This window comes from Manis pentadactyla, chromosome 19 (assembly GCF_030020395.1).
Source record: "Manis pentadactyla isolate mManPen7 chromosome 19, mManPen7.hap1, whole genome shotgun sequence".
Classification (NCBI taxonomy): domain Eukaryota; kingdom Metazoa; phylum Chordata; class Mammalia; order Pholidota; family Manidae; genus Manis; species Manis pentadactyla.
The window spans coordinates 16,692,641-16,715,978 of NC_080037.1; the positions used below are offsets into that span (position 1 = coordinate 16,692,641).

General features: G+C 35.4%; 2 protein-coding genes across 5 annotated transcripts in view; one reads left to right on the top strand and one right to left on the bottom strand.

Annotated features, from left to right (window-relative positions):
• SPATA17 (spermatogenesis associated 17) overlaps positions 1-22,756 on the bottom strand; it is a 193,434-nt gene extending 170,678 nt beyond the window's left edge. For both annotated transcript variants that reach the window (XM_036931603.2, XM_036931593.2), the window contains exons 1-2: positions 22,567-22,756; positions 559-648 (exon numbers count right to left, since the gene is read on the bottom strand). In XM_036931603.2, coding sequence (XP_036787498.1) covers positions 559-648; positions 22,567-22,634 — 158 coding nt within the window. In that variant the 5' untranslated portion in view covers positions 22,635-22,756. The remainder of the gene's footprint in view (positions 1-558; positions 649-22,566) is intronic.
• Positions 22,757-22,926: 170 nt separating this feature from the next.
• Positions 22,927-23,338, top strand: part of GPATCH2 (G-patch domain containing 2) — a 180,755-nt gene continuing 180,343 nt past the window's right edge. The window contains exon 1 of one of the 3 annotated variants that reach the window (XM_036931814.2): positions 22,927-23,095. In XM_036931814.2, the coding sequence (XP_036787709.2) occupies positions 23,040-23,095 (56 nt within the window). In that variant the 5' untranslated portion in view covers positions 22,927-23,039. The remainder of the gene's footprint in view (positions 23,096-23,338) is intronic. The other 2 variants (XM_036931832.2, XM_036931820.2) reach the window with 2 other exon arrangements.

A 23,338-nucleotide genomic window follows, 5' to 3' on the forward strand; every position in this document is an offset into this window, starting at 1 on the left:
TATTCCTCCTCCAAGGATAAGGATCCAGGGCCATATTTTTCAAGAACTAAGAGACTGAAGGAAAGTTTGAGCACTGAAGAAGAAGTGGGAACAGTTAAGATGGGATCCTCAGTCTCTGTGTAATCAGAATAGCATCATCCTGGTATCATTTGACTTTATTATCAACATGTTGGAGAGGATTGGAAGAGCTTCCTTTCTGTTCTTTTGTTTTTCTTTCTTACCAATGAATTTATTGCTATAAATACAAGTCCAGTCTCTTGTCACTTCCTATGGAATTTGAAGAAAACAAACTGGTCAAGTATATTTATGATATTGAGACTTTTTAAAAGTAGAAATGTGATTAATACAATTTAGTTTTTAGATATGTAAGGAAAAATGACCAAAAAAGAGCTGTATCTTTTAAAGGGACATCATATGATTTATTAATTTCATTACAGGTAAAACACAACACTATTTGCAATGAGCAATGATTTAGCACATTTTCATGAACAAATTACATTTTCTAAGGAATATATTTTTATGACATATATGATACATTCCATGAAAAAAATAATATACCTGATATATGCCCGAACTTTACATCCTCGAAACCAGCTCTGGATTTTAACTGCTGCATCATTCTCCTTTTTTCTGAATGCATCCACAACACTAAAAAGGTATTTTTTAAACATTTCATTAGTGACTAAAATAATTCTAAAGCAAATCAACCTATATGGGTAAAATTGTGATATTTCCAGAATCTCTCCCCTGGCCTTAGTGCATCTCTATATCAATAGGTGTTTCCAAGGGGTGGAGAGGAGTAGTCCATCTCCATATCAATAAGTAATTAGAAGGGGGAGGGAGGGCATATCTGGACTGGAGAGGTTGGGTGGGGCCCCTTCTTTTGCAGCCTGGTTGTGAGAGACACAGCAGAGCAGAAGCGGACGACTGCTTGCAAGCAATAAATGGGTTTCTCCCACTTTATTTCTCCCTTTGACTGATTTAGGTTTCAAAGGTATTTTGCCCTGGGATTTCCCCCCGGAGTTACAACCTGTTAAAAGTAATCTTTAATGTCTTCCAAAATGATTGTTATAATTCAAACATCATTTTAAATAAAGTTAAAATAATAAATAGAGAAAGAACTTCAGAAATCATGAGCTATGTCTGAAAATTTAACCTTCCTTTGAGAGGCCATGTGCTTTCAACAGCTTCACTTTTTAAAAAATTTTATATCAGCCATATTGCAACTAATTAATTCCCTAGTGTTTTTATAAGGAAATTAAAAAGCAGTGCATTTTTTTATTATGTTAAAACATAATTATTCAACTGTGCTGTTTAAATGCCACTACACATATCATGCAAGATTAAAATGCTTACATATTTCACTCAATGCATCAATTAAATTAATTTTTTCTAAGTATGATGAATCTATCACAGAACACCTGTTCTAGACAGAATTCTCCAGAAGTCCATCTAAGGTTAAAGCAAGGGGAAGGTAAATGGAGCTTATAAACAGATAAGAAACCCAGTCATTAAATTTTACTGACTTATAGCAAGGCAAGATTAAGTCAAGACAGATCTCCATCTTAATTTTACCAATCATTACAATTCTCCCTCCCAATCCCCATTTGATAAAGTGACATTGCTTAGGGCAACTACTGGGACCACAAAGTAATTCTCTCCTAGAATAATGGTTGGCACATACCTAGTGCTTTAGGTTTGCTGAATGAATAAAGAATGGCTACTCACTTACTTCTTACTATTTTGTACATGCAGTGAAAACATATAATAATAATGAAACTTTCATTATAGTGAAATATATAGTGATTGCTTAATGATGGCCTCTTCACTAAATTTTAAAATCCAAAAGGCAATAATATTATCTATTTTGTCCCATATTGAATTTCCAGTGGCTTCAGAGAGAGAACTGATGTTACTCTTAATACTCAACCAGACAAGCAGGTAACTGAAAAAAATCTGTTGAATGAAATACAGAATATAATGCTATCTTAAACAAAGTAGTACTTTATGTGCTAGACACTATGTTTAGTATTTTACATACCAGTGAATTAACTCACACAATCCTTTCAACATCTCTATGAAGTAAAGCATTATTATCCATTAGACAGAGAAAGATACTGAGGAAGACAGAGGTGTAGCAATATGTCCCAAGATCACATATTAGTATCCATCAGAGCTGAGATCTGATCCTAGGTAGTCTTGTTCCAGAAGCTGGGTTCTTAGCTATCACTGCTCTTAAAGGAGAAGAGAGAAAGGAAAGAAGAAAACAGGAGGAGGGAGGGGAGAAAAAGAAAAAAGGGTGAAAGGAAAAATGAATGTAAGACATTTTCAAATAAAATATCTGAAATTGTGCAGCATAAAATAGCACAAATCTCCTTAGAAAAGTACAATAAACTGAGACTAAGATGTGGAAAGACACTGACATCTATAGCAAGAAACAAAACTTTCTGACTATACCAAGTATTGCTGAGATTGTAGTACAATAGGGACTCATATATATTGCTAGCAGGACATGATCTGGCCTTTGAAAAATTTCTATAAATGAGAAACTCATCAAGCTGCAGGAATTTTTATGAGGAATGCATATACAGGTAGTAAAACTAAAACAGAATGATAAAAAACAAATTTTAGGACAGACATGGAGTAAATGTCTAAAACCTGTCTTGTCTTCATACCTGAGGAATTACATAGATGGGAAGACCAATGATTTTGTGCTGTACACTCACTAAATTTGAGGGAAAGAAAAATACTTTGAAAAAATTAATTCAGTTACAAAGCAGCAAAAACAGGCAATTTACAGAAAACAAAATACAACTTTTAATTTTAAATATTACATGAAAAGACACTGAACTCTCTAAGGAGGACACAGAAATTCCAAATCTGAAATTTTATTTTTTTTATATTTCATCATTTGTATGAATAAAATAATAGGAAAAACCTGAACAATAGGAAGACCATAGTGCATCCATACAATGAAATACTATTTTGTCCTTACAAAAAATTAAATGGAGAATATGTCCTGACATAGAGAGACACAACATGTTCTAATGTGAGAAAAAGAAACATAGAGTGTAGTATTATATGTTTCTGTATTTATAGAAGAAAATTTAACTGTACATATATGTGACTGTATACACAGAAAATGTCTTGTTTTACACAAATGAGGTTATTAAAAGTGGGTGCCTTTAGGGAATGTAATCAGAAAAGAAAAATTTTCATTAACTTCTGTATTATTTTAATTATTTTTAATAGCATATAATAATTTTATAATCAAAAAATTAAAAAATGACATGAACTAATACAATCCTTTAGAAAATATGAATAAATTTTCAAGTTGAAGAAAGGCATTAGACTTATCTAAGCATTAAACCCTAAGGAATTTGGCCATTTAATATAATATGAGCCATGGCCTGGCCTAGTTAAAATGCTAGGATAGTGGACAGCACTTCAGGTTTTCAGAAAGACCTTGGTTCAGTTTCTAACTATGCCACTTACTGGTTGGGTAACTTTGAGCAAGCTTTTTAATCTAAAATTCAGTTTTTTCTGTAAAATTTCAATACTAACACATCATAGCTATATTTGTTTACTTCATAAAGAATCTAGAAGATAGGTAAATAATGTACTCTCAATAAAAGATAAAGATTATTAAATTATTATATAGTGATGTGCATCTCTGGTGATTGCAGGAAGAAAATAGGTACCAGTTATCATCTTATTAATTTAAAAATATTCATTATATATAAACTACATGTAAGTTAGTATGCTATTTAAACCAAATTGTACAGATGGTGGCATATTCTGTGCTCTCAAGCATAGCTTAAAAGCTAATAGAATTGAAAAATAACAACAACAGTAAAAAAAAGTATGTGAAAAGTGAAACATTGTATGAGAAGCAAAGATATGGAAAATTCAGAAGTAGAAGATAGTTTTAGGAAATAAAGAACAGAAGAGGGGAGTCAAAGAAGCATTTGAATAGGTTCCAGAGATCGGAAGCTTTCCTGACTTGTATGTCTAAAACACCTTAACATTTGTCCTGGAATATTATTCAGGCATCTCAAATCCAACTTATCCAAAAGAACTCACCGCATGCCTCCTCCACACACAAACACACCCTTTATTACTCTTCGCTCAGAATAGCTCTTTTTTTGCAATCCTTTTATCATGAAGGGCAACAGTATCCACCCAATTACATTAGAAATCGGAAGGCAGCTGGTTCTCAAAATTAGTTCAGATCTTCATCTTTTCTAAGATTAGTTATTTGTAAAAGTTTTCTTACCCTGACACTAGTCTTGTCTACTCTCTTCCATCTGTCATTCTATTGTTTGAATGATCTTTCAAAAACATTAATCTAATCATGTCATTTTCTTCTTAAAACCCTCTCAAGCCAACCCCACGAAACATCCCAAGTCTTGTGAAAGAAGCCTTTGGAACGTCAAAGTCCTTCCGGATTTGCCTCAATCTCCCATGTATTCTTCCCCCACTACCATCCAAAGATTAAGTCATTCTACTTCTAGAGTTCCCAGACCGTCACAAAGCTACTCCCTCTTCCTGAAATGATTTTTTCAACTACAGCTTTCAGAAAGATTTATCTTTATAGTATCCTGACATTTCTTCTACATACTCATTATAATATTGATCTTCTTGCAAGCTGGGCCCACAAGTTAATTTGTATCTGTATACCAACACATAGCAAAGTGCCTGATACATAGGAAGAGCTGAGCAAATGTTTGTGGAAGGAAGGAAGGAAAGAAGAAGAAATACATATTAAGTAACAACTGAAGCCAAGGCAGAAGGCAAGGTTCTAAATGGTTTTCAGGGTTTTCATGATATTTAAGGGATACTGGAAACCCTGAATATCATCTTTGTGGCTCTGGAACCACACATCTTCAAAGTCCAATAATCTCTGACTCAGAAAGATTTAGAGTGAAGGATGTTAAGTAAGGAAACAGAAGTTCTAATTATACGAGACAAGTATTGTGCAGTGCATGCAAGTTAATGGAAAGGCAACAGGATGGGAGACCATGATAAAACAATGTCAAATACCTGTGAAGAAGTTGGGAAGACAAAGTCAATGGTACAAGTGGTTGCAGGGTTAGAGGTAATCTTTCCTTCTTTTCTTTTTTTATCTTATCCTACTTAGTAGTAAGATGGGATGGTATAGGATATAAAATGCAAAAATACAAAAGATACAGCAACACAAGGTCCAGTAGAGCAGGCAATTCAAAGGAGATAAGAGTATGAAGAAAATGAGGGAAGAATAATTTCATTCAATAAGACTGATGAGAGGTGAAATTCATGGTAATGGGAGAAAACTGTTTCTTATGGTGTTTAACCCTATTTTACCGTTAACATTTAATATGATCATAGTAGATCTCTTTTCTTCTTGTTAACATACTCTATTTAAATTACTGAAAACATTTGTCTTTCCTTCCTCACCATCAATCAACAATTGATTACCTCTGTAAAAGAGTGAGAAAAATATAAGTAAGGCATTCAGATATACTTAATACTTCTTTTGCACTAAGTATAGCTTGAACTTACCCTTCTCTAATACTTGTTATTAGAAATGCAGAAGATAAGTAATCAAATTAGCTGATTTGAGTTTGTGTTTTCTAATCTCTCCTGGTAATGATGCTAATATGAAACACATAGTCAAAAGCAAGATTAAATTATATCTATTTTGGACTTAGCAATAATGTATATCAACTCAAGCTACATATTATACTATACTAATAAGAAATAAACTTCCTTAATTAAAGAGAAACATTTAAAAATTAACAAATAGTTAACTTACTGCTAAGTTTTAACTTATATGCTGAAATTTGACTTCTATACACATTTTTCTGTTGCCTTTTTTTAACTGCTCAAAGATGAAATTTACAGTTACTCGGGTTACCATCGGGATACAGAATACTCATACAATATGTCATGAACTGCTAGATATTTTATGTTTAAAATGAAAAATGTGGGTAACACTTTATTTTAATGGTATATTAATTAGCTCCAAATTACAATGAAAATCCTATAGCAGCTAATAAAATATGACATCTACATGAATTTGAAATAAATTTATTATGATCAGTATTATCACAATGAATACTAAATGAATTAATAATGATGAAAGACCAAAAATATTATCAGGAATGTAATAAAACACCTAGAAAAAGCTGGAAGTATCCAGTCAGTTCATCATCAACTAGAAATAAGAACCATAACCCTAGATAACACTATATTCATGTACATCATAAGCAGCCAGAAATTAACTGACAATAAGTAGAAAATGAAAAAATGTGTGGTTAAACATCTTTCTAGTAATATGCAAAAAATATGCATCTTACAATCAACATACTGTGCTTAGTCTGACCTACGTGTACAGCTACTGAATAAATCCTAGATTAAAAACCCAATTGTCTTTCCTTCTCATTACCATGTAACTTTAACCATTTTAGATACTAGGAATAAAATTCCAATATTAGCTGCCCTGTATTATAAGATATATTAATGAGTAAAATTATTTTTTTTTGCATATCATGTCACTATTAGGTCTCATGGATGTTAAGCTCCTAAAGTCAGAAACTATGCTTAATCCATAGTTTGCATTCTGATTACCACCTATGTGAATAAGAGGTCAATAACTACTTGATGATGAGAAATAGTATTACATTTTAGAAGCTAGAAGCCATGTTTTATTCTCATTAATAGTCCTCTATTATTATCTTACAGCTCAATGTATAGTGGGTTACAAATGCTAGCACATGAAGTAGGAGTTATCATGCATACGTATATGTATTCTTAAACTGTTCTATCATTTACTTTTCTACCTCTTCCTTCTCACTTCTTTTCACTTCATTTCCTAAACAATTAAGTCCTAAAAGAAACTGGCAGTGGGCAAGGAAAGGAGGCATCTGTGGTAGACCAGTTGCTTGGGGGAGAACAATGACTCAGCATCAAGTATCAGAGCCTGCGAGGGCCAAGGGGGCATCCACAGGTGGGACAGCCTGGGGCAGAAGGTCACAGTCTGAGTAAGGAGACGGTTCCCATGGAGAGAAGGCCTGGCAATAGGGTGTCCAGGAAAAGTGAGGAAAATTTCCACAAAAAATTTCCATCACTGGGAATCAGAACCCAAGGGTGATGAAAAGCGTGTCCAAGTGGGTGAGGAGGAGATAGTTCGGCGCACAGGGAGGTAGAACCCCCACAGGGTGAAAAGGGCATCCATAAACGACAGGGCAGTTATGGTGACAGGATTAGTTTCATACAGAGGGATTGAACACTGTATTGGTTGATTGATAAGACTGATGAAAGCCAGGTTTCTCACTGTTAGAAAAGGAAAGGGAGAAAGACTAGAATGACCTGGTGCTGGATTTGAAATGAAGTTGTCAATGTCAACTCATGGATCAATAGACCCATGGATGAATGGATGGATGGACAGACAGAAGAATGTACAGATGTATGTAAACTGTGTGCAAATGCACTCATGCACTTCTTTTTCTAGCTTTGGCCACTTGACAGGGCATCAGAGTAGCAACACACAATAGCATGGGCATCCACTAAAAGAAGCAAGAGATCTTTGAAGAAATGGATGGGCTGTGGCATGAAAAGTAAAAGATGAGCCTGGAACATTTTTCTGTGTCAGAAAGCAAGGAAGTATTACCATGATACAGACTCCAGACACAGAAGGAAGCTTCTAGTGGCTCCCACACAAATCTGGGACAATGCTAGCAGGAAAATAAATGAGTAATTTTAATCCATTTAATTAAATAGGAACCTATGAATTCATAGTGATATAAATAAGTAAACAAATGGATTGAAAGTTTGATGAGAATTAAGATACATAGCTTCAAATTATCTGCTTTTTAAAATACCTATTAATTACAAAGGAAAAAATTAGAATATTACGGTAGAGAAGCCTCACAGAAATCACCTTAATCAATGACCCAAAAGATCACCATCAGTAACTGGACAAATCAAAATCATGCAGTATCTGGTAGGATGCACTGAGAAGATCACACCATCACTTCTGTGATATTTCTGCCAAAGATACATACCCTAAATCTAATCAAGAGGAAAAATCAGACAAACCTAAGTTAAGGTGAATTCTACAAAATAACTGATCTGTAATTTCAAAAGTATCACGGTCAAAAAATCAGAGAAATATTAGAGATAACTAGAGACAAAACAAACAGGATCCTTTTGCTATAAAGAACATTACTGGCACAACTGACAAGGTGTGAATGGAGTGTGAAGGTTACATGGTACAAATGCAGCAATGTTAATTTCTTGATTTTCTGGTGGAATTGTGGTTATATAGTGCTCTTATGGTGAAAGAATTTGTAGGGGCAAGGTCCATCAGGTTGCAACTTACCCTCATGTGATTCATGGAAAAAAAGTTCTCTGAGCCATATTACAAAGTTTTTGTATATTTGAGTAATTTCAATACTTTTAAATATATAAAAGTATGTATGTATGTGTGTGGTGTACATGTGTATACACACACGAGTGGAATCTCAGTAATACTTTTTATACTCTAAAATATATTTTTTAATATTTAAAGTATATCCAAAAACAAAAATTGTCATACATAAGGATAAACATAATGATAAAAGGGTTAATTTATCAAGAAGAGATATTAATCCTAAATGCATTGCACTTAATAATAAAGCTTCAAAATATGTGAAGCAAAACCTGGCAAAACTGAAGGGAGAAACAAACAAATCCACAATTGTAGTTGGAAATATCAACATGGCTCTCTGAATGATAGGAAATTGATGACAAGAGAAAAGACCTGAACAATACATATCAACCAACTTGATGTAATTGACACCTTCTGCCCAGAAATATATATTTGATATGGTATTTCTTCAACTTCGCTGATCTTTCATTTGTAGGATTTTAATCTCATATTACGTCTATCTGAATTTGCTTTTATCTCTAAAAGTTTCACTTGTTTCCTTTTATGTTCCATTTAACTTTTCATTATGCTCATATTTTCTTATTCTATGTGGCCAGCATCATTCTAGTACCAAAATCAGACAGATTTTTTAGACTTAAAGTCATCTAAAAAAACTTTTTTATGGAAGTATAGTTGATATAAAATATTACATTGGTTTCATGCATACAACATAGTGATTCAACAATTATATACATAATTAAATGCTCAGCCCAACTAGTGTAGTTACTATCTGTCAACATAGAAATATGTTACAGAATTACTGACTATACAGTATATGCTGTTTTTATTACTGTAGCTCTGTAGTATATCTTGAAGTCAGGGAGCATGATACCCCCAGCTTTGTTCTTCTTTCTCAATATGACTTGGACTTTTCATGATCTTCTGTGGTTCTATATACATTTTAGAATTGTTTGCTTTAGTACTGTGAAAAATGCCATTGGTATTTTGATAGAGATTACATTGAATCTACAAATTGCTTTTGGAGGGATGGTCATTTTGACAATATCAATTCTTCCTATCCATAAGCATGGGATAAATTACCACATATTTGTATATTCTTCAATTTCTTTCATCAGTGTTTTAGAGTTTTCAGAGTACTGGTCGTTCACCTCCTTGGATAGGCTTATTCCTAAATATTTTTTTCTATGTAATTATAACTGGAGTTGGTTTCTTGATTTCTCTTTCCGTTAGTTCATTGTTAGTATACAGGAATGCAACAGATTTCTATACATAGATTTTGCCTTTTTTGACTTTACTGAACCAAGTTATTAGTTCTAACAGTTTTTTGGTGGAGTCTTCAGGGTTTTCTATATATAATATCATGTCATCAGCAAATAGTGGCAGTTTTGCTATTTCCTTACCAATTTTGATGCCTTTTATCTCTTTTTCTTGTCTGGTTGTGGTGGCTGGGATTTCCTGTACTATGTTGAATAAAAGTTCTGAGAATGGGCATCCTTATCTTGTTCCTAATACCAGAGGAAAAGCTTTCAGCTTTCCACCATTGCGTATGATGTTAGCTGTGAATTTATCATATATGACCTTTATTATGGTGGGCAGTGTTCTCTCTATAGCTATTTTGTTGAGAATTTTTATCATGAATGGATGTTGAATTTTATTAAATGTTTTTTCAGCATCTATTGAGATGATCATATGGCTTTTCTCCTAGCTTTTGTTGATGTGGTACATCACATTAATTTATGAATATGGTACCATCCTTGATTTCCTGGAATAAATCCCACTTGGTTGTAATGGATGATATTTTTAATGAATTTCTGAATTCAGTTGGCTAATAATTTGTTGAATATTTTTGCCTCTACATTTACATCTACAGATCATATCAAGGATATTGGTCTGTGATTTTTTTTGTTTGTTTTTTTGTTGTTTCTGTCTGATTTTTGGTATTAGAATGATGCTGGCCACATGAATAAGTTTGGAAGTACTCCCTCTTCTGTTTTGGAATATTTTAAGAAGGATGGGTATTAGCTATTCTTTAAATGTTTGGTAAAATTCAGCTGTGAAGCCATGTGGTCCTGAACTTTTTGTTTTTTGGGAGGTTTTTTTATGAATAATTAAATTTGATTACTGGCAATTTTTCTGTTCAGATTCTCTGCCCCTTCCTGGGTCAGTCTTGGAAGATTCTACATTTCTAGGAATTTGTTTATTTCTTCCAGGTTGTCCAATTTATTGATGTATAATTTTTCATAAAATTCTTTTATAATTCTTGAATTTCTGTGGTGTTAGTTTTCAGTTCTTCTTTTTCATTTCTGATTTTGTTCGTGTCCTCTCTCTTTTTTTCTTGAAAAGTCTGGCTAGGGGGTTGTCTATTTTGCTTAAATTTCTTGAAGAATAAGCTCTTGGTTTCATTGATTTTTTTTCTGTTTTATTCTTCTCTATTTTATTTATTTCTACTCTGATCTTTATTATGTCCCTCCTCCTACTAACTTTGGGATTCCTTTGTTCTTCTTTTTCTAGTTTCTTTAATTGTGATTGCAGTCTGTTTATTTGGGATTGTTCTTGTTTCTAGAGGTATGTATGCATTGCCATGTACTGTCCCCACTTTTGCTGTGTCACTGATATTTTGAATAGTTATGTTTCTGCTTTCATTTTTCTCCATGTATTGCTTGATTTCCTCTTTGATTTGTTCATTGATCCATTGATTATTTAGAAGCATGTTTTTTAGCCTCCATGTGTTTGTGTTTTTTTGGTTTTCTTCATGTAATTTGATTTCCAGTTTCATACCATACAGTCTGGGAAGATACTTGATACAATTTCTATCTTTTGATTTTATTGAGGTTCTTTTTGTGTCTACTATGTGATCTATTCTGGAGAAAATCCCAAGTATGTTTGCAAAAATGTATTGCTGCTTTTGGGTGGAATATTCTGTATATATCTGTTAAGTCCATCTGATCTAATATGTCATTCAATGCCCATTTATTTATTTTCTGACTGGAGGATCTATCCATTCATGTAAGTCAGGTGTTAGAATCCCCTAATATGATTGCTGTCTATTTCCCATTTTAAGTCTGTATTTGTTTTATGTGACACTATGTTGGGTGTATAGATATTTACAATTGTTATTTCCTCTTATTAGACTGATCTTTCTATCATTATGTAATGTCCTTTTTTGTCTCTACTAACTTCCTTGGTTTTGAACGCTGTTTTGTCTGACAGAAGCACTGTTGAACCTGAGTTTTTTCTCTCTTTTATTTGCATGAAATATCTTTTCCCATCCCCTCACTTTCAGTCTATGTTATATCTTTAGGTCTGAAATGAGTCTCTTGCAGGTAGCATATAGATAGGTCTTGTTTCTTTATACAGTCTGCCATCCTATGTCATTTTAATTATGGTAGATTTAGTCATTTACATATAAGGTAATTATTGATAGCTATATAGTTATTGCCATTTTGTTTTCTGGTTGTTTTTGTAGTTTCTCTGTTTCTTCTCTTATATTCTTCTTTGTTATTTGATGGTTTTCTTTAGTATTGCTGGGTTTCCTTTTTTTATTTTTTATTTTTTTATTTTTTGGGGTAACTATTACAGGTCTCAGGTTTAAGGTTACTATAAGGTTAAAGATAACTGGTCATATATACATATAACAGTCCACATTAAGTTGATGGTCACTCAATTTCAAGCACATTCTAAAAGTACAACTTTTAAAATTTTTCTTCCTCATTCATACTTTATGTATATCATAATCTACATCCTTTGTATATCCCTTGACTAATTTTGTGCATAGTTGATTTTATTACTTTTGTTTTTTTAACTTCATACTTGCTTTGTAAGTCACTGGTCTACTATCTTTGCTTTAGGTTTATTTTCACTAATGAAAAGTATTTAAACTTAAGAATATTTCCATCTAAAGAAACCCCTTTAACATATCCTGTTAGGACAGTTGAGTGGTGCTGAATTCTTTTAACCTTTGTGTACCTGGGAAACATTTAATCTTTCCTTCAATTATGAATGATAATCTTGCTGGGTAGACAATTCTTGGTTGTGGGTTCTTCCCTTTTAATGCTTTAAATATATCATGCCTCTCCCTTCTGGCCTGTGAAGTTTCTGCTGAGAAATGTGCTGATTGCCTTAGGCAGTTTCCCTTAGAGGTAACTGTCTCTCTCACCGCTGTCTCAGATTCTGTCTTTATTTTACTTGTTGCCACTTTGATTACTATACATCTTGGTTTTGTCTTCATGGGGTTCATCCTATTAAGAACTTTCTAGATGTCTATTTCCTTCACCAATTGGGATTCATCTTATTAAGGACCCAGATATTTATTTCCTTCACCAAATTGGGGAAGTTTTTATTTCTTCAAAGAAACTTTCTAATCCTTTGTATCTCTCTTCTCCTTCCAGGACACCTATTATGCAAATATTGTTTCATTTGAAGTTGTCACACAGCTCTCTTAGCATCTTCTCAGTTTTACAAATTCTTTTTTCTCTCTGTTTCTCAGCTTGGTTACTCTGCTGTTCTCTATCTTCCATCACCCTGATTCTTAACTCTACTCCCAGCATTCCATTCCTTCTATTATATCTTTCATTTCAGTTATTGCATTTTTCAGCTCTCAGTGGCTTTTTTTCATATTTCCTATCTCTTTGTTGAAGTTCTAATATCAGCACTTCTTTTCCCCAGCTCGGTGTTACTTTGAATTCTTTATCAAGAAGATTGCTGATCTCCATTTCATTAGCCCTTTTCCTGGTGTTTTATCTTGTATTTTTTGTTTGGAATGTCTGCCTCCTCATTTTGTCTGGGTTTTTGGTTTCTTCCTTTGTATTAGGTAGATCATCTATGCCTCCTGGCCTTGAAAGTAATGTCTTTATGAAGTTGGTGTCCTGTGGTGCCCAGAAGCTCAAGACTCTTTGCTCATCAGTGCCTGGTTTTCTTTTGGGCCTGAGCTTCAGTTGCTGCTGCTGGGCTGTGGGTAAGGCCTGCCTTTCTGCCTGTCTTCTGGCAGTGGCTGATCCCCACAGCTAGCCTGTGTGTGCCCTTTGAGTGATGTGAGACACTTCTGCTGGGAGTCACTGTGGGCAAGGCCATTCTCTGCCTGCTGATCAGCGATCGCAAAGTGGTGCTAGGCCAAGTGTGCTGGGTGGGGCAGGTACACTGTGGGACACTGGAGTTGAACCAACAGGGAAGGTGAAGAATTTAAAGCTGGCTCCCAGTGAATGACAAGTTGACCTGAGGAAGGGCTGGGAGAGCCAGGAAAGTATAGTCCACTGTCTGTCTTCCAGTCAGCAAAATCAGACTGCTGCTGGGCTGAGTAGACCAGGCTGGGCAGGTACGCTGAGGAAGTGCCTCTGTGGGGTTGACCCACCAGCAAGGAAGATAGAGTGTTTTTCTGTGGGCTCCCAAAGGTGCTTGGCCAGTTCAGCTGAGGGAGGGCTTGGAAAGTATTATCTGTCTGCCCTTTCTCCCCCAGACGCAGCTCCCTGGGACCCCCACCCCTCTGATACACTTCCTGCTGCTGGTAAACATTCCAAACTGCCACCTCTGTGTTAGGTCTAAGCAGGACCAACAAAGCATGCTGGTCCTGCACGAGTGACAGGAGTCTTGGCCCGCCAGAGTGTTCCGACTCTTCCAGGTGTCCAGCCCCATTAATCACCAAAGCCAGTGCATGTGGACTCATTTTCCAGGAGTAGATCTCCAGGGCCAGGTGTGCTGGATTCCTGAGAGTTTACGCCTCCCTGCCCTGTGGCTCCCTCCCACTTGTAGACTGGGATGGGGGAGGAGCTTCGGTCCTGATCTATCACAGCTCTGCCCCTTTGCCCTTCTCAGTGTGTCCTCACTTGTTCACCAGGTGTAGATTGTCTGTTCTGCAGTTTGCAGGTCATCTTTAGGGTTAGTTTGATTTGCTATAGTTGTTTCCTTGATGTGTATATGGGAAGTTTTTTTTCACCTAGCCATCCTACTCCTCCATCTTTTTGACCCCCCTCCCCAAGACCTTAAGCATCTTTTGAATACCCATTTAAAAATCCTTGTCTTCAAATTCTATGACCTTTGTATTTCTGAATCTGCTTCTATTAACTTATTTTTTTTTCTTGGTTATAAGTCAGTTTGCTATGTTTTTGTAGTATTATTAATTTACTAATAGATTCTTGACAATATGAATGCTATGCTGTTGAGAGTTTGGATTTTGTTCAGAAATGGCCTCCAGGCATAAAGCTAGGGTTACTAGCTGGAGAGCTTCCTTTGTTTCTTTACTCTTAGAGATCATAATCCTGCACTGTCTATTGTATCAATGTTTAAAAATAATTTTCTATATATTTTGCATTCAATTAGTGATATCCAACATATCTCAGTTAACACAACACTCATCTAGATTTAACTATAAATAGCATAATTACTCATCATTGTTTCTATTATGTCTTTTGTTCTCTTTCCCCATCCTGACATCTTGTTCTGATTTAATTTTCATTTGATTTCAGAGTACTTTCTTCAGACACAATACACGGATGACATAACTGAGAGTCCTTAAATGTCTCAAAAATGTTTTTCTTTCATCAAAAAAAAGAATAAGATCTTTCTTCAGCTTAGGATTTTTATATATTGTCTTGAATGATCAGTAATTATTGTCCTTTTCTCTTCTAGGTCCCTGTGTTGCATATGAGCCATTCAATGCTAGTTTCTTTCATGGGCAAACAACTTTCTTTTCTGGCTAGATTAGGAGCTTGTAAAATTTTTCCTATATCTTTGAAAGTTGTTAAATAATATCTATGAAGTATGGCTTTAAACAAAAAAATCCTGTCTAGGACTCAGTCCTTTCTATTCAATGCCATATTCTTTCTTCAGTTTAGGAAAGTGTTTAGTGTCTCCTGATTAGTAATCTATTTCCTTCCCATTCCCACTCCAAATTTTGCAGTGACTATAATTCACATACTAAGTCTCTGGATATGGCCTCTGTATTGATTTCCTAAAACATTTACGTTTCAGTGGTAACTATTTTATTTTTTAATTTATCTGTTTTATTTTTAAATTGAAAAAAAAATTGTTTTAAAAATTGGTTCCAATAACTTTCTTCCCTCTAATTTTATTTTTGTAAAAATTCTCATTACATTTTTATTAAAATTATGTCTGTGTCCTCCATACTATGCAGTTGTAACTCCATAGTAACTACCTGTTGTAGTTTCTTGGCTTAATCTCCTTCCTTCAAACTAAGTTTAGCTTGAATGGCTTGTGATTTTCTCTGCTTATTAATGTTGACAGACATTCACGGGCTTGATATCTGGGCAGTGCTGTTTGTTTTGGGTCACTTGGGCAGTAACAGGCTGACAGGCAGTAAAAGTTACTGTCAAAAAAATTTTTTTTTCTCCTCTTCAGTGAGTCAGTACTGAACATGTTGGTAAACTGAGATCTCTCTTTTGGGCCATGAGAGATAGACATTCCTTATACCAATTCTAGGCAAGGCTTCTAGTTCTACCACAAAGGAATGACTCTTTCTCAGCAGTGATTATTCAGGCTTTTGGGGGCAGATTTTGGAGACACACTTATGGTTGTTGGAGGTCCTACCAGTATCTGCATCATCTGTGTGGCTTCTACCAGAGGGGAGCTTCTTTCTAAGCAGAGCTGGGTTCTTGGTCCTTATGGCTGTGGTTCCCTTGTTTTGATGACTGATTTGTCTAAGCATAGATGGGCAAGGAAGAAAAGATCAAGAGCTGCAGGCATAGACGGCCATCTCTCCCTCTTCCTACTGTAGTTTTGTTTTCTAGAAATTTTTCAAAATTGCTGGTCCATTAATTGCATGTTTTTAGTTTTCTACCAGTTTTGCATATTTATTCTTTTAAAATATTTTTTTGCACTTAATTATATTTTGAATGGAATGAAAGAGGAGGTATGCATAGGTGCCTAGTATGTCTTCCTGATCCAATTCCTCATCTAGCTATTGCTGGTAGTATGGAGATGTACTGATTTTTCTAAATTTGCTTTGTAATCAGATACTTTATCAAACTCATTTTATTTCTAGAGTCTTTTTAGTAGATTATCTTACACTTCCTCATCTTTATGATTTCATAATCTGTAACTAACAACTTCATCTCTTTCCCAATACTTACTATTTTTTTTCTTTTATTGTAGTATTAGATACAATCTCCAGAAAAAGGTTCAAAAGAGTAAGATTAATGTGTGTTTTTGTCTTGCTTTTCAGTTGAATGGAACAATTTATATTGTATTTTTCCAATACATCTGATGTTGATTATGGATTGGTTTTAGAAACATATTCTTTACTATTAAGCACATTTGTTTTTATTTGTTATTTACAATTTTCTAAGAAAACATTTAAGACTTTAAACTGACTGATGATTAAACAGGTATATACATATTAAGAATTATTGAGTTTATTCATTTCATTAAATGTTCATAATGTACCAGTAAAAGTTTTTTTAAATTTCTTAAGAAAATACTTACTTAATATTAAATTCATCAACTGCCTTTATAACATCTGAGTTGAACATAGGCATTTTATCCTTTGCCCTCCTGTTAGGATTTCCTATTAGAATTATGCATTTATTGGAATGTTAACCAATATGCCAGAAGATCATTTAATCTTCTTAGTTAACATGTCAACAGGAGTTAGTGCCTCCTTTACAGATGAGAAAGTTGATATTTAAAGTGTTTAACATAGGTAAGAATATAAATCTAAGAGCTTATGCTTAAGCCTAAAGTAACACAGACAGGATTTTAACTGTTCCTGCACTCTAGCACAAATCATTCTTGTGTAACTTGGCAGAGCCTTGCTAAGTTTTCCTAGTCAGAATGGAGTGCAGCAATGAATAACAGGAAAAGTCAGCAACGAAATAGAATCAGACGAAGGGACTTATGTCTATCTGACTAAGCTGTTATTTTTTCAGGTTAATAGGACTAAGGTTGTTTAAATTCAAAGACTTGAAACCCACTAACTAGACTAAGAATGCAGTCAGGAAATGTGGTCTATGTTGGAGTTAGAAACACACTGATTAAGTTCATGGGAATAATGGATTCCAGAATCAGTCCCATTTAAGTAATACTCTACTTTAGGTTGAGACAAGGCAATGGAGCACAGGGAAACAACCTGTCTTACACAAGAAGGTGCATACTGTACCAGGTGTTTTCCTTTCCTTAACCTGACTTTAGAAAGGCAGATTAGACCTTATGCATTTTGACCTTATGTACTTACTTTCATGCAGGGACTTGATTTAAAGTCCCCCCATCCCAAGCATAAGTTTTGGACATAGGTCAATCAAACTTCACTAGATTTTTTAATCTTTTTTATCTTTGGCAAAATAATTTACACTTTCTAACCTCATTTTACTCAGTTTAAAATAGGAATAATAAAAAATTGACTCAAATTATTGTGGATATCAAAATAAAACAATACTTGTGAAAGCATTTACCAGAGTTCTCAGCACATAGCAGATATTCAGTAGCATTTATTTATCTTTCTACTCTCTTCTCTCTTTCTAATTTCCATACACCCCCATGCTGTTTTAGATAGTGAGAGATCTGGAAACTTGACAGTTGGACCCGGTCTCTCTGATATGTCTCTAGAGAACTTCTAGACCTCTCCCTGAGCAGCTGCTGTCTCACTGTTCCCTTATATGTGCCCTCCCCTTCAGCCACATCAATTAAAAGTGATTTTGACCTATATTAGGCTAATTTCTGCCTACATATCTTTAGAAAACTATATATAGTTTAAAACAATTTGAAACATTATTATTTTCTTTTATATAAGCAGACTTGACCTAGGTTTTGTTAAGCGAAAACAGGTCACAAAGAGGTAAATCAATAAATGATGAAAGTAGAGAAAAGTAGAAAAAATGAAAAACAAAACCAAAATGCTTTTTCCAATATACAAATAAGTCAGAGCTTTCTTTGTTATTTATTCTTATAGACAGAAGTCAGACTATGTCACTTCTCTATTGAAAATCCCCTGTAACTTCCCATCTTAATCAGAGTAGAATCCAATATTCTTACCATGGGTTAAAAACCCCAAATGCCCTGGCCTCCAACACACTCATGCAGGTTTCTGACAACAGGGCTCCAGCACTTGCCATTCCAGCTCCTAAAGGCTCTTCCCTCTGGGATCTACCTAGGGCACCTACTCACTCACTTCTTCTAGGCCTCTGCTCAAATATCACCTGATCGGAGCAGTCTCTCCAGACCAGTGTATTTAAAATAGCATTTCTGTCCACCCTTTGCCCACCTAACTCTGCTTTACTCATTTCAGTTACATTTATACCAAGATAAAATATATGTCAGTTTATTTATGTCCTGTTTCCCTCATAACTTTTTACTGTTTTATCGTAAATACCTAGGACAGTATTACACATTACCAGATATGACTTACCATATAGTAGATGCATATATTTAATCAATGAATATTTCATTCATAAATATAGTATTGAGAATTTAAGAAGAGTCCAGTAAGTTTTCACAAGAAATGTTAGAAATAAGTTATCTTCTGAATAATACTAAATCTAAAATAAAATATAGCTTATACATGAGAAGTAATGATAGAAGAACAAGAATTTAAAAGTAGCTTAAAATAGGGCGACATGTAAAAGTATGCCTATATATCAAAATAATGAAGGTAAAATTAATCTAACTCATTACAAATGTACTGTTTTAAAATAAAACCCAAAAATTCTGCTTGTGAAGATAGAAATATGCCGAATTTTAAGATTCACCCCATCACATAAAGGAGGATCAATATTAATATTATGGCAAGTTGTATGTTACTGAATTAAATCTGTTCAAAGAAATAAAGTTTAAAAAATTACAAGTAGGATTTTAAGGTGAAACATTCTGCATATTAAAAAAGACCAATACATATCAAGAAATGAAGAGACACACCAGAACACACATATAAGCTAACTGACATAACATGAAAGGATGCCTCTACAGAAACTCATTGGAAGAGAGACATTCTGAACCCATTCCTTAGCATTTGGCAGATCAAACCAGACAAAACTGAAATAAGGATGAGGAAATTGAACAATAGGATTAGTGAACATACATCAAACTCTTCTTTCCACAAATATGATAGTATAAATGACTGATAAATCACAAAAAAATCTCATTAGTTAAGAAAAATAGAAATGAAACTTAGGAATTAGGAGTGAATATTTTTCAAAAGGCCAATATTCAGTCAAACAACTCCATACTATCTTTCTTCACCCTATAATAATGTAGACACAATATTCAGTCTTTTTGATGGGTAGACCAAAACATGAATACCCATGAAACATTTCCTGTGCAAGTACATTTCAGAGGATTTGGGTTGGTTTGGCAGTGCCCAATATCCCCGTGCTCCATAGCCATCTCATCGACTCAGCCAGTACCATATTTGCTTCTTACTTCTTGGAGTTCCAAAGCCTTCTTCTTTGGTAGGTAAAAGAGTTCCTCTCCTCCTCAGGGGTCTCCCAGGACCCGGAGGACTCAGGTACTAAGCTAAGCACTTAATAATGAAATATTTTCCCAACAAAGCCATCTTTCAACTTCAGACACATTCTGGTGTCGGCTGCTTAGGTAGAAACATTTTTGCTACTGCTTTATCACCAACATAGAAGGAAGACACTGAAACAAACCAAGGCAAATTAAAATTGTTTCCTTCAACTCTGTTGCCAATATTAGTTGATTTGGAATGATAATGGAATATGTTCAGGCCATTTGGTTTCTAGACGTTGGTATTTGGTGCCACATAATTCAGTCCAGCATAGTGGGAAAACTTTGACTAGTAGCACAGTGAAGATCATAGGCCTTGCTGTGGATTACTAGCCTTTAAGACTTAGTAATTGTGTGACGTCACAGAAATAACCCATTCCATCTGAATCGCATTTTACTTCTGGCATGTAAAAAAGGAATAGATAAATGAGTTGTAAGGATGTTTAAGAATTAAGTGATAGGCCCCTACACAGCCCCTTTTCTACAGTCTCCCATTTTATGGAAACAGAGTCTCACAGGAACTCTTGTGAGAAATGCAGATTCTCTGGTCAGAACTGAGATCCACTGAGTCAGAATCTGCATTCTAACAAGATGCTCAGGTGATTGTAATGTGCTCTGAAGCTTGTGAAGAACTAATGATAATAATGACAATAATTTCTTAAGAAAACACCCTGCTTATTTTTTCACGTTCATATTTTATTACCCCTAAAGCTATCCAGATCCTGCTTTTTTCTTTCAAACTAGGCAAACTTTGGAATTTTGACTCCTTCATGATCTTTATAGACTTTCCCTCATATTGAAAATATCTAATAAATGTATTAGATATCATAATATCATCATCATCATAATAATAATAATAAATGAAATGGAAGGAATGCCAACCTATTTTCATCATGACCTTTTCATAGCCCTTCTCTTTTCTCCAAGCCACTTCCAGTTTGGGGAAATGCACCCAGTGTCAAAAGCCAGGAGATAGAGACAAAGGTTGACACTGAAATTTATAGAAATAATTATGTCTCTTTGCAGTTGTGTGGTACTTCACCAGGCTTTAAAAGAACACCGTTTTTGAGCTCTAAAAATATAGATGAATATATTAACTTGCAATGTGAAAACCAAATGAGGTATTATATGAAAAAGTTCCTAGTGCAATGCCCAGCATACAATCATTGCTCAGAAATGCTGTTTCCCCTCCTGTTCATCTTTACTCCATTGTAATTATTTTTTAAATGCTTATATTCCATATTAGGCTGCAAACATCAGAAGGAATGCAGCTTCTTTCTTTTGTATATGCATATCATAAACAAAGGACGACCTGCCACATACTCTAAGTGGATGCTAAATAAATAATTCATCTGTAATTACAGATAACATATAGATAATAAGTAGACAGTTTCTATTTTTGGCCATTTTTAGTGCATTTACTTAAACCAGGACCAATGATTGATTAAAAGATTCATGTATGGAATTGTTAGGCAAATAACTGTCTAGATCTTGTGTGTCAGGAAATATGAAGACACTGGAGATGACGTAACGAGTAAAAACAGAAACTCTACTTCTAGTTTAAGAGGGTTGGTAGATACTATCTTACAACAGAATGTAAAACTGAATTATTTTTGGTAAAGTGCTGTAAGAGAGGTACATGGTGGTCTAAGAATGTAATGAGTGAGATAAATGTTAGAATAAGAACAACTTAGGAATAAGAACAACTTGGTAAGATAGTGCCTTATTGACATATTTTCCACTGATTGGTCACCTCACTATATTCTATCATTGTCTAATTCACTTTTTTGGAGTTTCTCTTAAGGAAAAACTCTCAGGGCACTGCTTCTAGAAAGCCATTGTTAAAATGAACCTCTTGCCAAGCAAGAAGTTGGGTTGTAGAGAGATGAATAAGCTGCTAGTGCCTTCCTTAGCCCTCTTCTATTAACTAAAATATTCATACTGTTGGAGGGGGGAGTTGATGGAGCGGTGGGAGAAGGGGATTAAGGGGCATTATAATTAGCAATCGCAATATAGGTAGGTCATGGGGAAGGCAGTACAGCACAGAGAAGACAAGTAATGACTCTATAGCATCTTACTACGCTGATGGGACAGTGAATGCAGTGGGGTGGGGGATGAGGACTTGATAATATGGGTGAATATTGAAACCACAATGCTGTTCATCTGAAACCTTCATAACATTGTATATCAATGATACTTTAATTAAAAAATATTCATACCGATTATCTTGTCAGAATGGCTTAGCTATGTCTCCTTGGAAAGACATATGACTCATAGAACAGTTGAGTTCAGTTACATAATGAAAGCTCAAGTCCACAGGTACGATGGGGGACAACACACTGAGCACACCCAGCTAGGGAGTGTGGGTGACCCGTCAGGCTATTAAATCTGCAACAGGGAGGAAACAGGTTTAACCAAACTGTAGTGTGATGATGTCAAAGAACAACACTTCATTTTACAATTTTCCCTAAGCTAGGCTTTTACTTAAATCATCTCAAGCTAATAACCATGGTCTCCCTTTATCTATATATAATTCCCCTGTATGGTAGCACTACTTTTATACTTGTGATGATGTCTGCAGCCTACAAATTAAGGGGAGAAGTGGGTGGTTCTGATTGAATGAGGGCATTTATTAATAGGGAACTTCTGCTGAGGACCAACTGGCTAGGGTGAAGCCCCTCTGCGCGATCCCCCAGGGGATGACTTGCCTGTTCCTGAAGTAGTACTGCTGTCTTACGTTCGCCAACCGAGCTTGCAGCCGGGCTAACGAGGCCATAGCCTCTCAGCGCCCGGCGCACGGCTGGTGTTACTCTCGGTCTCCACGGCAACCGGGCTAAACCATAAAGCCAATCCCGGGGGTTCACCTTTTGGTTTACTCCACTTTTTTTCTTCATCCTGCCTTCGTTTGCGGACACTAGAAAGAAAATTAAGAAATTTTTTGTAGGAAAAAGTTCAAGTTATTGAACTCCATCTCTCCTGTGAGCGAAAAGAGGGTAAAAGAGAAAAGCGGCGGCGAGGGGAGAAGAACTAATGGTAGTTCTGGGCATCCGGTTCCGCCTCCCGCCTGCTTCCGGAAGCTCAGCTCAAAATGCTGAACTGCCGGTGGGAAGTCGCTTGTGCGGTGGCAGTCGGAGTCTGTGCTCGGCCCTGAGCCTGGAGGCCGGGCTCCTGGGTGTCGTTAATGTTCGGGGCCGCCGGTCGCCAACCGATCGGATCTCCAGCAGCCGGGAACAGCTGGTGAGGCTGGCAGCCCTGGGGATGGGAGATCAGGAAAGGGTGTGATGGCCGGAGGCCGCTGGACCTGGAATGGAAGGTGGGGGGAGTTGTGATGGATGATCTGAAGACATTTAGGCCTTGCTCTCCTTCGTGCCTGGGATGAACGCAATTTGAGGAAAGCGTTGAGGTGTGTGCTAAAGAGTTGCGAAGGAATACAGTAAATGCCTGCGGATTGCTTGTCTTGCACTCTACAATATTTTAGGA